General features: G+C 36.7%; 1 protein-coding gene across 2 annotated transcripts in view; it reads right to left on the reverse strand.

The window, feature by feature from the left end:
- Positions 1-15,624, reverse strand: part of epb41l5 (erythrocyte membrane protein band 4.1 like 5) — a 66,260-nt gene that overhangs the window by 12,741 nt on the left and 37,895 nt on the right. For both annotated transcript variants that reach the window (XM_051709863.1, XM_051709862.1), the window contains exons 13-20: positions 14,849-14,955; positions 14,057-14,075; positions 12,403-12,442; positions 12,115-12,239; positions 6,878-7,023; positions 4,603-4,694; positions 2,104-2,232; positions 1,596-1,660 (exon numbers count right to left, since the gene is read on the reverse strand). In XM_051709863.1, the coding sequence (XP_051565823.1) occupies positions 1,596-1,660; positions 2,104-2,232; positions 4,603-4,694; positions 6,878-7,023; positions 12,115-12,239; positions 12,403-12,442; positions 14,057-14,075; positions 14,849-14,955 (723 nt within the window). The remainder of the gene's footprint in view (positions 1-1,595; positions 1,661-2,103; positions 2,233-4,602; positions 4,695-6,877; positions 7,024-12,114; positions 12,240-12,402; positions 12,443-14,056; positions 14,076-14,848; positions 14,956-15,624) is intronic.

Below are 15,624 nucleotides of genomic sequence, written 5' to 3' on the forward strand. Positions count from 1 at the left end.
TTATGATTTGTGTGTAACATTCCAAGTCTTCTAAAGCCATAAGATAGCTTTTTGTGAGGAACAGACCAAAGTTTAATATCTGCCTAATTAAATCTGATGAGTACTACTTCAGCTGCATACAGTTGGAAGTGCAGTGCACTCAACAATATAAGGAGGATGCATGATTCCTAAAGCATGGTGTTCGGTCTGTTCCTTAAACCATACAATAGCCACAAAGCTATTGTATGGCTTCAGAAGACAGCACATTTGGACTACTTTTATGGTGCTTTTTTGTCCTTTTGGAAGCTTGAAAGCCCCAGTTCTTATTTACTTTGTTGAATGGACATTCTGCTTAACAACTTCTTTTGTGTTCCATGGAAAAATACTGGTTTCGAATGACATGAGGGTGAGTAAATGATAATTTCTGCATAAAATATTTCTCTACTGCTGAAGATTCAACTGCAACTGCGTTATGACAGATATCACAGCATTCCCTGCCCTTTATACATCATCAGGGTTCCCACTCTTTAAGGCACAGTTTTCCAGGACATTTTATGTGCCCAACAAGTGTAATATTTAAGCAAAAATACATGCGTCCATTTAAATCTAACTTTTCTTTTGACGTTTCTGTGTGTTTTTGACTGTAGTTTCGCACCTCCAGATAAGCAGTTCACTACATGGCCCATTGTGATTATTAATCCCCGTAAATCTGTGATTAAACAAAATAAACACATAGTCTGTATGTGCTGCGCACTTCAGAGTGCTCCGCTCTCTGTCATCTCACACACACCAGAGCGTGCGTGATGACCATTGTGAGATGATTCAGTGTATGAGCGCTTCATACATTTATTCTGAAGCGTGCATCACTTGGAGATTATATATTTAGTCACAGACATTTGCAGTTTAATTATCACACTAGGATTATCACACTCATATTGCAATTTTAATTTGATTACTTGTGCATTGAAACATTCATTTTCATGACATTCTGCATTTTATAGCTAATGCCATTTTTATGACTGGATTCCATGATTCAGTCCATGTTTTCTGCATATTACAAGTGGTAAACGCGGTACATGCAGACTCCGATCATTGAATTATTGAAAATGAATTCATATCCCGAGGTGTGATGGCCGAATTACCAACTTACGGTGTGAATTCTTTTTTTTTTTTTTTTTTTTTTAAATCAGTGGTCTGACCGCCATCAGTGTCTCAAGTTTATAACAAAATCTGAAAGAAAAAAAAAATAATATTTTGTACTATAACAATATTTAAACTAATTTGTTGGAGTAAAGCAGAGATCACAGCAGATAAGCAGAGAAAGTATGTCACAGGGAATCATTCTTGACAGTTAACCGTTGACATTGTTACACAATGCACAGCCGGCGGCAGAGAAATTGATGTATTTGTCTCCTATTTCGAGTCCCGATCACTACCATGTTTCTGTACATGTAACAAAAACCGTATTAGCAACAAGTTCTATATTATACTTAAATATTTTCCAGGACAAATAATTATTTTCCAGGACATTTAGGTATTTTTCAAATTTTCCATGTCTGGAAAACTGCATTGCAAAATAACAGGTTTTCCAGGATGTGTGGGATTCCTGATCATACCTTGCTGCTGCCTCCTGCAGGTTACAGTTCTTGGCTGCTGTCAATCCAAGCTCATCTCTAGTATCCTGAAAAAAACCAAAAGAAAACAACAAAAAAAAATACAGCAAAAACTTTGGTTAAATAAAGATATACTACAGTCCTCCTTACACCTGCTATTAACATCTGTCTCAGGGGATCCAATCACATGTGGATGGGACAAAATACTGGTGTAAACAAGGTCTTGATTCAGGAAAACAACCATTTGATTGAAAAAATAAAATAAAAAAAAAATAAATAAAAAAAAGCCCAAATACAGTACCAGTATATACAGTACCTACATGATTTCATGAAACATCTTGGGTGTGCCTGACATCAACATGTAGTAACACACTGACGTAGTTAGCAATGTATGTAGCAATGAAATCAGAGAACCTCCCCTCAACAAAACCTGATCACAAGTGGTCATAGGAAATACATCTGAGATGTGTCAACACCAGGTGTAAATAAGTCTATAAAAGCAGTGGAATACCTTGAGTGCTGCCTCTGCCTGAGCTTTCAGGATGTTGCTCTTGAGTTCCTCAGGAGCTTTGAGGTGGTTCAGGACAGGACTGCTGCCCACACTATTCAAACTTTTCTCCGTCAGTTTCACCACTTCCTCCTTCACACAGAACAAAGTACAGAGATACATAAGGCACAATGCAGCTAAAACAGTTGTTCAAATATAGTGATGTCTCAGTACTGAGGTACAGGTCTAATTATGTTCTGGTCTACAGTAGTCAATACTAGAATGCAACTCACAAATATATTGTAAAGATTCTTAATATGCAAGATTCAGTGTGAACCATCAAAGTTCATATGGACTGTAGTTACAGCATTAATAATCATCTTTCCTATTCAAATTTAATGTAAAGTGTATCCTAAGGTGAGAATGGCACAGTGGCCAACACAGTCTGTGTGCCTTGCTCCTTCCTTAATTATTTAAAGTCTATGGGTCTGTTCCAAAGCCTAGTGAGCTTCCTCCAGAGGTAGTATGTTAAGACACTCGCACTCCCGACGCAAAAACCATTCCAAAAGTTAGGTATCTTCATTTTGCTGCCTCCCAAGATATATAGTTTTGGCCAAATTCTAAGGTAACATCGTATGTATCCCTTACCCGGGAAGGCGATCCCAGAATGCTATTTGAATGATGTAAGGATCTGACACCTAGGAAGAGCGTTCCAATTAAGTCGCTTATGAGGCTTCATTTCAGTTAGGATGCTGCCATAGAAGACAGCTGCCTATGCAGATAGGAGACAGCGAAGCAGCTCACTCATTTTGGTACAGACCCTGTTAAGTGGTGTACAGCTTGAAATTTATAATATACAAGAATATGCTAATTTTTCTCTATTCAAAGCTTAATTTATTTACTGTTTCAAATAAATACACTCATCAAATGTGAGTATTGGCATTTTCCATTTAATATATTTTAAATTCAGTATAATTTTAATATAACCAGGATGTGTAAATGTTTTACTGATTATAATAACTTATATAGAAGATACAGATCTGAGTTCATTAAACTTCAGGTTGTAGATTGTAGCTGAAAAGGGGCATTTTTCTGCATAGTGCTTGCCTTGCATTATGATCACTGTACATTAAACATAGAACATGACACACGTTCACTGAATCAATGTTAGCGAATACGGGCATATTTATTGAAAACAACTGAATGAATAGTGCAGGACAAATAGAGCAAACCTTATGGCCTGTTCTAAATGGAACTCACCTAGAAAAAGTTACTAAACATATTAAAACAGTCAGGACATTATTGGAATTAATTCACAAGTAAGCTAAATCTACAAGAGAAAAAAATGTGCTGAAAAGTTGCGCGAATTTCACGACGTGCATTAGCCTATGATTTAATCTGACATCTGTTTGGATAAGAATGTTAACCAATAACAGTTACAGTGTAAAAAAAAATGGCTATAGGATAATAATAATAAAAAATAAAAAAAATTCAAGCCTATGAGAAATGTACAATAAACCTAATGTGTTGTTCTTCACGTGACGTGCACATAGAATTAAAGACAGTTTAACCAGTCGGCACATCATTGAAAATAGCATTGTTGATCAGCAGGGTAAAAAAAAAAAAAAAAAAAGGCATACCTAGCCTAAAAATTTTTCTAGGCTACTTACTCAAAACTAAAAAGCATACGTTTTTATCAACAAAATTAACACGTCAACATGGTCCAGTGAAAGACGGGACCAGACTCGCCTGAGGCCATTTTCCTGCACTTAAAAAAGCCAGCTCGGCGGGAAAATAACTTTCAAGCACTCACAGATTTAAAGACGACTCTAATGTGAAAACATCCATAGGGAACTGCAAGCCAAGGTTAATCTGCTTCCCGCACCACCAGCGAAGTGATTACCAGAGCTACTTCGCTCATCTTGCGAGAGGATATTTTTCTGCGCGCGCTGCGAGTGACAGAGAGAAATGTGCGCGCCCTGAGGTGAAATGAAACATAGTATACATCTACTCCAGAGTTCTTCTTTTTAAATATATATTTTTAATTCATTATATTTAAAATGTGTAACATTATCATGACAGAAATTTAAGTGCAGCCTTTGTTTAAAAAAAAAAAAAAAAAGAAATATATATATATATATATATATACACACATACATACATACATACATATACGTAAATGTGTAAAAAACTTGAACAGTTTAAAAAATATGAACTGACTAGTAATTCCAATGTCGACTAGCAGCATCAGAACCGTGTTGTCGAACAGTCGACTAGTTTCGCACATCCATATCTATAGACAGACTTTTATCAATCTACTGGCACGATTACTGAATGCATTTGTGCTAAAATTGATTTATCGACAACTGGTACGCTTAATCGTTCAAATTATTAACGACGAATAATCGATAATCTATTATTAATATCCCTTCTATGTAGCTACGTCGTTTCATGCAGTATATTTCAGAAAAGCCTTGTTCTCAGTGCCTGTTTATGTGTGGACTTCTGGTTGGCTAAACTGACCTGGTTGTTCATGTTGACGTTGACATTGTTTCTGGCTGGAGCAGACACTGGAGTGTTTTCAATCTCCAGTTGCTTGAGCCGAGCTGCAGCTTCTGTTAATGATAGCAGGTTCAGTGAACATCACTAAACAGTAAGAGATCAGACATCTGCATGTCGGGGGTTTAAAATATTTTGGGGTTAATCTGTTCACACAATGGAGGAGTGTGAAATCATATGATAAAATATCTGTACAAGGGAAACGACTCATATCTAAATTTAGAAATAAAAAAAAAGGATAAATATAATAAGATTATATAAGAAGTTACATTTTGAAGTCTTTTGAAATTTAAAATGCCATTTCCTAAATAGTTTATATAAACAGGATTATGCACTTACATATATAAATCTGTATGCAATATATCTGTAACTATATCAGTACTGACCAATATTAATATTTCTGTTAATTATTGTATCAATTTAAAATGGTCAATATAGATAACATCAATGCTTAATTCTTCCCAGTTCAAACTGTACACTCTCCCTCTATACAAGGCTAGAAAAGTACTAAAAATTACTTACTGCTTTTTGAGATAAAGGATAAAACATGTCTTATATACAAAAGTTATCTTTATGTGAAAAATCAAGAAATTCATAATAATAATAATAAAATACTGGAAAAGTTAAATCTAATGGAAACGTGTATACTCCGGCCATTAATTACTTATTTCTAAAATGCATGCTCTATACTTGGAAGCACATGTAACTTAACCTGTCCTCAGCAAGAGGTAATGTTAAACTGCCATAAAAAAAATTAAAAAATGTGTATAAAATGCAACAAATTAATAAATATCACATGAAGGGTAGGGATCTGTAAGATATGAAATAATACATAAAAGTAAACTTTAAATTATATTTTCCATACAAAAAACTACCTATAAAAATTGGCCTCACTTTGCATCAGATTTTGTTTTATAATCCTGAATAAATCAGACAATGTCATGGCCAGCTGTAACTTCATGCTCATGGTGGATGCAACAGTAGGACAGGTGGTCTGGTAAGTTATATTTTTTCATATGTTAAAGAATGTTTAACTCTCTGCAGTCACAGCCTCAACACATCAACTCCGTCATTATGATCATTTCTGTAAGAATTGTGGTATACATTTTGGCATTTTAGTTCAGGTTATAGAGGCAGCTTCAACTGAGAAAAAAAACAATATGGCTTCAGAGTACAACACATGGTTAAGATGGAAAAATATTCAATTTTGTCAACTCAGAAAAAAAATAATAGAATGTATTTTATCATTTAACTCCTTTACTGTACACTATAATTAGATAATTAAAGACTACACTCACTGGATGGATCATATTAAAACAGCATCCATTTTAGTGTGTCTTACGGAGTTGACAAAACTGACAGTAAGAAAAAAACTATATATATATATATATATATATATATATATATATATATATATATATATATATATATATATAGATAGATAGATATATAAACTGTTCCCTTACATGGTTAGTTAACCTTTGTCTACAAATATATCCATTTCAAATGAATTTAGTTTAAAAAAAAAATTCACTCAGATTTTAAACATGTTTTGTCCCTTATCTCAGGAATCAGTATACTAATGTACAATATAATGTAATAGTTATAATTTCTTGATTGCTCATTTCACTTAAAGCTTGTAAAATCGGGGGCCTGGCTAGCTCAGTGGTAAAAGATGCTGGCTACCACCCCTGGAGTTCGCTAGTTCAAATCCCAGGGCGTGCTGAGTGACTCCAGCCAGGCTTCCTAAGCAACCAAATTGGCCCGGTTGCTAGGGAGGGTAGAGTCACATGGGGTAACCTCCTCGTGGTCGCTATAATGTGGTTCGTTCTCGGTGGGACGTGTGGTGAGTTGAGCGTGGATGCTGCGGTGGATGGCGTGAAGCCTCCACACGCGCTATGTCTCCGTGGCAACGCGCTCAACAAGCCACATGATAAGATGCGCGGGTTGGCGGTCTCAGACGTGGAGGCAACTGGGATTCGTCCTCCGCCACCCGGATTGAGGCGAATCACAACGCGACCACGAGGACTTAAAAGCACATTGGGAATTCCAAATTAGGGAGATAGTGACCACTCCTTCAGAGTGGAGCTTTAATGTGAACATTTTTTTGTTTGTTTAGACAAAACAGCATAGATTTATAATATTGGTTATCAACAATAACATAAAACAATAATAACTGTCAAATTGCCAAAATGTCTAAATCAGTACATCCCTAGTGTGTCTGCCTGTATTAACTCACCAGCAAGTGATAGTGGCTCCTCAGTGACTGTGCTGGCAGTGGAAAGAGCAGCGCTGGGTCCCACCTCTTCTGCTGTCACTATTGGAACAGAGGCCCGAAGAACCTCATCTACACTCGTCTCTAGAGGGTCAGTCACTAATGGCATGCTGAGATGAATGAAAGGGTTAATTACCTTCTAAGTACAGGATGTATCTAATAAGTGCTGCTTGTACAGGGTCCTCAGTGATCGAGATGACAAATGTAACTCACCTGGACAAAACTCATTCACAGGACAAAACTCAAGTTACAGCCAAGCAATTTATTAAAGTGTGCCTTTTACTATTTTACATTCTAAAGTGACACTTTATTGGATTTTCAAATAAGTGAAATTCATCCTTCCAATCACACTTATCTAAGAGGTACTGTATTCAAAAAGAAATGGGTGATACAGATATATATATATATATATATATATATATATATATATATATATATATATATATATATATAAAAAATTGACATTATTTTAATACACATCTTGACATATTTGCTCTAAGACCATTTGATGAGACTCTACTGCCATATTTGCAAGTCGAAGAGGTTTAAAATCAGAGATACAATATAAACTCTCTCATATTCGCAAGTCATGAGACAAGGAGGGACAAACTATCTCAAGTAGAGCAGAACTAAGGAAACTTAATGGCCTAACAAAAAGTTCATTGAAATCATCACAATATTGCTTATTTTATATTGGCAGCAAAAACACCCAATTAAACAAATTCAATAGATCACCTATCCCAAAAAAGATATAAATCAAACACTGAGCAGAGCCATTCTTGTGGAACATTCCAACAAATGCGAGTCAGCAACAATAAAAAACTCTTATTTACTGAAGAGCCTCATGCAAAGGAATGGGGCTGTTATCTAACAGAATAATTTGCCAGCTGAACACACACATTCCACTAGATCTAGATTACAAGACCACACACGCACGCACACACACACACACACTACAATGAAATGCAAATCAGTATTCAGTACCTCTAAATTAAGTAATTCACACTGTATATGGCAAATAAACCTTACAGTTTGACATAGCATGCAATCTACAGAAATGTCTGAAACATTTAAATATTTATCCCTAAATGACCACCAAAATTATAAGAATTTCCCACAGACCTAAACAGAAACAAACACTGGGGAGTTGCTTTTGATTGCTAGTTTTAATCAAACATCTTCAAGCCATGTAACACACAACCATCCTTTGGTCATAACATTATTGTAGGCAAATTTAAAACTGCATATAGTGGTACATAGGCATTACACATTGACAACTGGTTAAACAATTTACAATTATTAGGATTCAATAATTAGATTCCATTTAACGGTGTTCAGCCTGCTCTGATTACACAGAGTTATATTGAAAAAGTTAACAAAGTACATGATCTTAATGGCACTTTAATCAAATTAGGGTATAAACTGGGGTCTAATTACTTTAAGGCACAAATCCCATGCTCTTTCGAGAGAGAACTGAGACATGGTAGATAAGCTAATACCTATTCACCAAGCTCAACCATTAAACCCGGTTATCAAAGAGATTATATATATATACACACACACACACACACACACACACCCATCAGCCACAACATTAAAACCACCTGCCTAATATTGTGTAGGTCCCCCTCGTGCCGCCAAAACAGCGCCAACTCGCATCTCAGAACAGCATTCTGAGATTCTTCTCACCACAGACTCACCAGTCTGGCCATTCTCTGTTGACCTCTCTCATCAATAAGGCATTTCTGTCCGCAGAACTGCCGCTCACTGGATGTTTTTTGCACCATTCTGATCTCCTGGGATTTTCACACACAACAGTCTTTAGAATTTACACCGAATGGTGCCAGAAACAAAAAACATCCAGCGAGGGGCAGTTCTGCGGACAGAAATGCCTTATTGATGAGAGAGGTCAACAGAGAATGGCCAGACTGGTTCAAACTGACAAAGTCTACGGTAACTCAGATAACCGCTCTGTACAATTGTGGTGAGAAAAATAACATCTCAGAACGCTATTCTGAGATGTGGGTTGGCACTGTTTGGCAGCACGATGGGGACCTACACAATATTAGGCAGGTGGTTTTAATGCTGTGGCTGATCGTGTGTGTGGGTGTATATATATATATATATTTAAATGACCACAAAGCAACAAAGCTAGGTCCCAAACTAGCTAGCCCCTACTAGGTGATAGCTTTATTTAGGCTACATCTGCAACCCTTTTCTGGTATTTTATTTAACATATTTAATGTCTTGTATGTATGTTTATGTATGTATGTTAATGCATGTATTATATATGTTTATTAAATCACACACCTCAGGGTATAATATCCAAAATTTTGAAATCAGGGTTGCAAAAACTGCAAACTCTGTAAAATAAATAGAAAATAAAACATCTCATATAACCTTTAGTTTGACCTCCTAAGATGGACGAACAACATTTTCTGATGGAAACGTAGACTCTTTTGCTGACTCTTTGTTAAGAGCAAAACTTTTTTCAAGCCTTTTTTTTGCACCCTATTTGTTGAAAGTGCCAAATAAGTTTGTCTGAAATGCACAGCAGGCCTAAACAATCAAACAAATGTGGTTTTGATAACAATGAACAAGACATCTTAAAATGGTGAATAAAAAGTCTAAAATAACATCAACAGGATATTTCCTGGGTAACAGAGCTGGTTAAATAACGGCCAAGCCATTCTTAGGACAAGCACAGTCACAGTGAGGTTTTCACGTTTCTCCCATGAACAGGCGGGATATCTCATCACTCTGGCTGTTTTTCAGTCACAGAGGGGAGGGGCACAGAACATTTTCTGTGGTTAAAATGAGGAGAATACTTTAGCCCAGGTAGTTTCACTTGAGCTCTATCAGAAAACAGGATTTTCATTCCGGCGTTCCCTGGCACTTGGTTTGCATCCAAGGAATGTGGGGGTGGAGGGGCTGTGGCCGAGTCTGTGTCTAAAAGGAGTTTCAGGGAGGTGGCCTGGCAGTCATGCTGGTGTCAGCGATGGGATTGGGGAGGGGAATGAAGCCTGGATGGGTTGGTGGAGGGGGGTGTTAGCATGAGAGAACAGGAATGCAATAGAGTTTGATGTGGGGAAGTTGGAAAGGGGTAGGAAGCAAAAAAAAAATAAAAAAAGAGCAGATCACAAGAGAAAAGTAGTAGCAAGAACTAAGGTTGGGCGATATGTAATAATATTTTCACTATGTTTCATAAAATATATCACGATATCCGATTACATCGTCAACCCCTCGCCCCACTGCGGAGCCCGTTATGTAAACATATTACTACATGACTCAAGTAATAGGCCAAATTAATAAAAAATAAATAGGATAAAAAAAAAGACAAAAAAAATAAATATATATGATAAAACCTGCACAAAGCGGAACTGGCGTCAAATTCTTCGGTTTCCCCTCATGTATCTTGCAACCTGCAATTACTTGTGTGACTGCAACAAGTAGTCCTTCGGAATGGGTTTTCAGCTGATCATATAATTACTCCATTCAAAGATGCTTTAACCTCTGAGAGGGTATAAATATGCTTGTTTCCTTTCTAGAAACCTGCGTTAGATGATGTTGAAAAAAAAAAATGTATCAGTTTTTGGCTATACTTTAATAATAAGTCACCCTTGAACACTGGTTTAATTCCATGACCCGCAAATTAAAAACTTTCTTTATGGAGTGGATGATGAATACAAGTGGGTGTCACAAAGCAATGTGTTTTGAATAACCTTTGAATAAATGTTTTAAAAAAGACAGAGATTGAATTAAAAAAAAAGCGATTGTTTCGTCAATCTAATTTTCGCCTCAATGACATTTCAAAATGTCTTATCCCGACAGGATGTATTTCCTTAATTATTACATTTCTAATATATGTGCTGTTTTTATGTTGCGAAGCCATAGTGTATGTTCTACAATTAATATCTGAATCTAGAGAGTACAAACTGCTATATTAATTGACATAATTCACAAGTAAAAGTTATCCATAATATTATAACAGTCAGCACAAGTCTACGGGAAAAAATAAATAAATGCACTGAAATTTTGTGATGTGCATCTGATACCGTTTAGTCGACTAGTCTCGCACATCCCTAATTAGTACTAGATTTGAGAAGAGACAGTGTGTGGGAAAGTCAAAGCCAAAAAGGAAGCGTAGTGTGTTCCAGCTTACTAGAGGTGCCCCTTGTTACACCGTAACATTCTATTCACCCAGCTGAGATCACAGGTCTACATTCTATCCCACTGATTGTGTTGGTTTGGACAAGAATCAAGAAACAGTGATTTGTCCAGCTAGAGGAAGGTTAACTGATCCAAAGCCAATCATGAGACCTCCCTCAGAAATGCACTGATTGGTTGAAGCACATCTATAAAATGAAAACAGGAGTGTACATACCTTGCCTTATGAAAAGGCCACTGGGTTTCAGAACATCAGACTAGAACAAAGTTAAAAAAAACAAGACTAGAACATAAAGGAATGTGGATCAAACTTTCATAAGACAGGAAAACATATCCAACATGCACATATCCAACAGTCCCTCTCTTAAAGACACACACATACAAGATACTCCCACTGTCTAATTGAATTTCTTTTCAATAATTCAGCAAGTTTAAAGAAAAGCTCTGCATTGCACAATAACCCCAAAGACAGCCTCAGGAGATAAAGATAGAAAGAGAAAGTAGGAGAGAGAACGAGAAGCAGGCGAGTGCTCTTTCATGTGAGAGTTTGTTGCTGTCAACTCATCAGGCGTTTTCTCCTGTGCTGCAGCAGCCATCTGCTCATCGTCAATGCTAACCAGCATGAAGTACCTTCAGCACCATTCACCAGCCAGTACAACCTCACACCAGCTCACCAACAGAGCAGCACGAGCACCAAACAGCCAAAGCATATCATATACAGTTGTGCTCAAAAGTTTGCATACCCTGGCAGAAATGGTGAAATTTTGGCATTGATTTTAAAAATATGACTGATCATGCAAAAAAACTGTCTTTTATTTAAGGACAGTTTTTTTGCATGATCAGTCCTATTTTCAAAATCAATGCCAAGATTTCACCATTTCTGCCAGGGTGTGCAAACTTTTGAGCACAACTGTATGTGTGTTGCACTCTGCCAAAATGATGCTAACTGGCTGTGCGGGCACCCTGGAGTAACAGCAGGGCATCAGATTAACCAGTTTAGAGGTTTTATTGCATTAAAATTGTGAGCAGCTCACCTCCTCTTGTTCGATTGGCTGCCACTGGGGCTCCTGGGGAAAGTTTCGATTTCCATGGGGCCTGGGGCAGAGGGTGGGCTGCTGACCACGGGCATACTGGACCAGGGAGTTCGTGTTTGGGCAGACTGAGTAAAAATGAGATTGGATTGGGTTTGGAACACAGACTGACTCGTTAGGAAAAAAAAAAATCATTGCGACAATTAACTGATAAATAATAAATGGCAAACATCAATGTAAAAAACATGGTACTCTCAATTTTACTATAACATAACTGTAGGGAGGTAGTACCTTTGTTTCTGTGCTTGGACTCGGTCCATTATTGTGGCTGCTGTGGAAAGATTAGAGATAAAGAGTGTGATATAGAGTGATATCTGGGTTATGAGCTACTGCTGACAGACAATGCAGCACAATGATGGTCCTTTTGTAGAGGTGATCAGAAAACAGGATCTCAAACAGCACAGGGCTTTCAGGATCAGGGTGACCCATTACATTATTGCCCTTTGTTCCAATGATGCTTTTTTCAGCTAGTGATCAGAATTTTTAAAGAGTCAAAAAGTAACATTTGTGAATCATTCTGAATTACTGTATTAGTCACAGAAGGAGTCCTGAAACCCCCTATAAATCAGTACAAGTGCCAGCACATTATGTATGCAGGTTCCTGTTGTTCATCTTTCAACACTAGCTGAATCATCGTCTAAGTAGGGGCACTTGTGACTCTGGTATGTGAAGACAAATGTACCATAACACTCAGCTGTTTTAACAACAGCCTTTCAGCTTGTCCTTACACTGACAAACTAGTGATGCATTTAGCCCCTGGAAAAAGAATAAATAGAAGTAGTACCTATAGAAGTACCTAATATTACTTCTGAACTTAAATCTTACTTAAAATAATACACCAAAACACCCTAGTATGGCATGGTTTGCCAACACCACTGATGAGTACAACGACTAAAAGAAATAGTTCACCCAAAAATTAAAATTCTCTCATCATTTACTCACCCTTATGCCATACCAGATGTGTATGACTTTCTTTCATCTGCTAAATTCAAATGAAGATTTTTAGAAGAATTTATCAGCTCTTTTGGTCCATACAATGCAAGTGAATTGGTGCCAAAATTTTAAAGCTAAAAAAAAAAATCACATAAGTCAGCATAAAAGTAATCCAAAAGACTCTAGTGATTATATCTGTCTTCAGAAGCGATACGATTGGTGTGGGTGAGAAACAGATCACTTTCACATTCTTCTTTTTTGTGGTTTTGGTGATTCAAGTTCTTCATGCATGTGCCCCCTACTGGGCAGGGAGAAAAATTACAAGCAAAAATTGACTTAAATATTGATCTGTTTCTCACCCACACCTATAATATCACTTCTGAAGATATGGATTTAACTACTGGAGTCATATGGATTACTTTTATGATGCCTTTATGTGGTTTTTGGAATGCCAAAACATTGGCACCCATTCACTTGCATTAAATGAACCTACAGAACTGACATATTCTTCTTAAAATCCTAATTTATGTTCTGCAGAAGAAAGAAAGTCATACACATTTGAGATGGCATGAGGGTGAGTAAATGATGAGAGACTTCTCATTTTTGGGTGAACTATCCCTTTAAGGATCTTTTAAAAATAAACAAATACAGGAATTCAAAAAAACACTAAGAACAATATGGTCTTTTTGACCATTAAGTGGTACTGTGAAGGGAAACAGAAAAAAAAAAAAATGGCCCTGTCCATTCAATCATTCAACTTTTATAAACCATCACTATATGAATAATTATTTTAGTCAAAGTGAACGCTGAGTCTGCAGAAGCTCTGAACAGTGTGTTTTTGTGCTTCCAATTACACATATTACTGATGTTGAGATTGGATGTCATCTCATTGTTATACATGAAGACAGCCATAACAATTCCATTGCACAATGCAGGAATGTGAAATACTTACTCCGAAGATTTGATAGGACCTGCGAAAAACAAAAACGAAAGAATAAGCACTTTATTAGGCATCATCATGTAATGGTGAAGTCATTTTAGAATGATTCAACAGTGTTGGCTATTTTGAAACTGTAAACACTACTCATTATTTAAAGCAGATAAGCAACAGCTAAGCTATTTGAACTAGTTGCTAACAAACAGTAACTAACTACATTATAGCTATTTACAGGGGCAATGTTTTAATTTGTATAACTTTCAGTTATACAACTGATTTAAAATTCAATTTAGAGTAGTTTTTTTTATGAAAAGGATCTCAATTTGGGTGACAGCATCAGCTTTCACAAACACTACTAAACCTAAATGGCCTCAATTTTAAACTGAACTGAAAATATATACATATAAAAAAGTATATATAAACCAAATAAACAAAAATAAGATCTTGCTGCACAATGACATCAATTAATGCTAATGAGTGATAACAAATTGGTCCATTAAAATGTGAACTGTCTGAACAAACCAATTTGTTTTTTGCTCACTGCCTCAGATTGCTCAGTCTTAGCATGCAGGCACAGTACATAAAAAAAAAAAAAAAAAAAATTATTTGGTGACACTGCTTATGAGTAAAAAAAAAAGTGGCTTGTACCTGGCAGAAAAAAAAGTGCACTAAAAAACAAGAGAACAAAACAAAAGCAGCGATGCGGTCACACTACTAAAAAGGTTAGTAGCTTCACTACTTTCAGCTAGTTTTGGTACCCAACACTGAGCTACACTATTTGCAGCACTGAGCAGATCATTTTTTCACCTCTGTTCTGCATGGTCCTTCTAGAGTAACGACGGCTTGGTCTCCTTTCAAACGAGGCAGATCTTCTGGCTTTGTTGGCCTTAGTGGTCTGATATTCTGTCTTCCCACTTACAAATAAAAGAAATGTACATCAGTTATATGGATCTCTTTAAATTTCTCATGATAAATCCCTGCTGACTCGATAAGTCTGCAGACATTTACTTTTATGGGCTTACGGTAATGAAAGTCTAATGTTATCAGACTAATAATTTCACTGTACAAACACATCGTTGCTCAGAGGATAAGCAGACTACTTAGCATTAGTAAACAATTTAACAGGAAAATTGGACAATCAGACAAGTGAAGGACACAGGTGAATTCGAAGATAAGCAAACTCATTGACTTAAAAAATAGGTTAATTAATGAACAAAAAAGGCGCAGGCAAACAAAAAGCCTGTTCAACAGGGAGCTGAACTGGACAGCATCAAAGCACCAGGCTGGCAGCTGAAGATAAGATGCAATTCCATAGAAAAGACACACACACAGCTCTGGGCAGACAAGGCCACATTACCATTTACATATCAACAGCAGATATTGTTAGGAGCAACTATTAAAAAGCAGGGGGAAAAAAAATACCATTCAACTGACCACTGGACCATGATTAGAATGGGGTTTAAATACTAAATGCCAGAGAACAGCAGGCACTACTCATTAACCAAAATGCAATACTTTATCATTGGCCTCTACTAAAGCCATAGTAGGTGTGTGGCAGGGCGGGGCCGGGTCGTGATTCTACA

Source organism: Myxocyprinus asiaticus, chromosome 11 (genome assembly GCF_019703515.2).
Source record: "Myxocyprinus asiaticus isolate MX2 ecotype Aquarium Trade chromosome 11, UBuf_Myxa_2, whole genome shotgun sequence".
NCBI lineage: Eukaryota > Metazoa > Chordata > Actinopteri > Cypriniformes > Catostomidae > Myxocyprinus > Myxocyprinus asiaticus.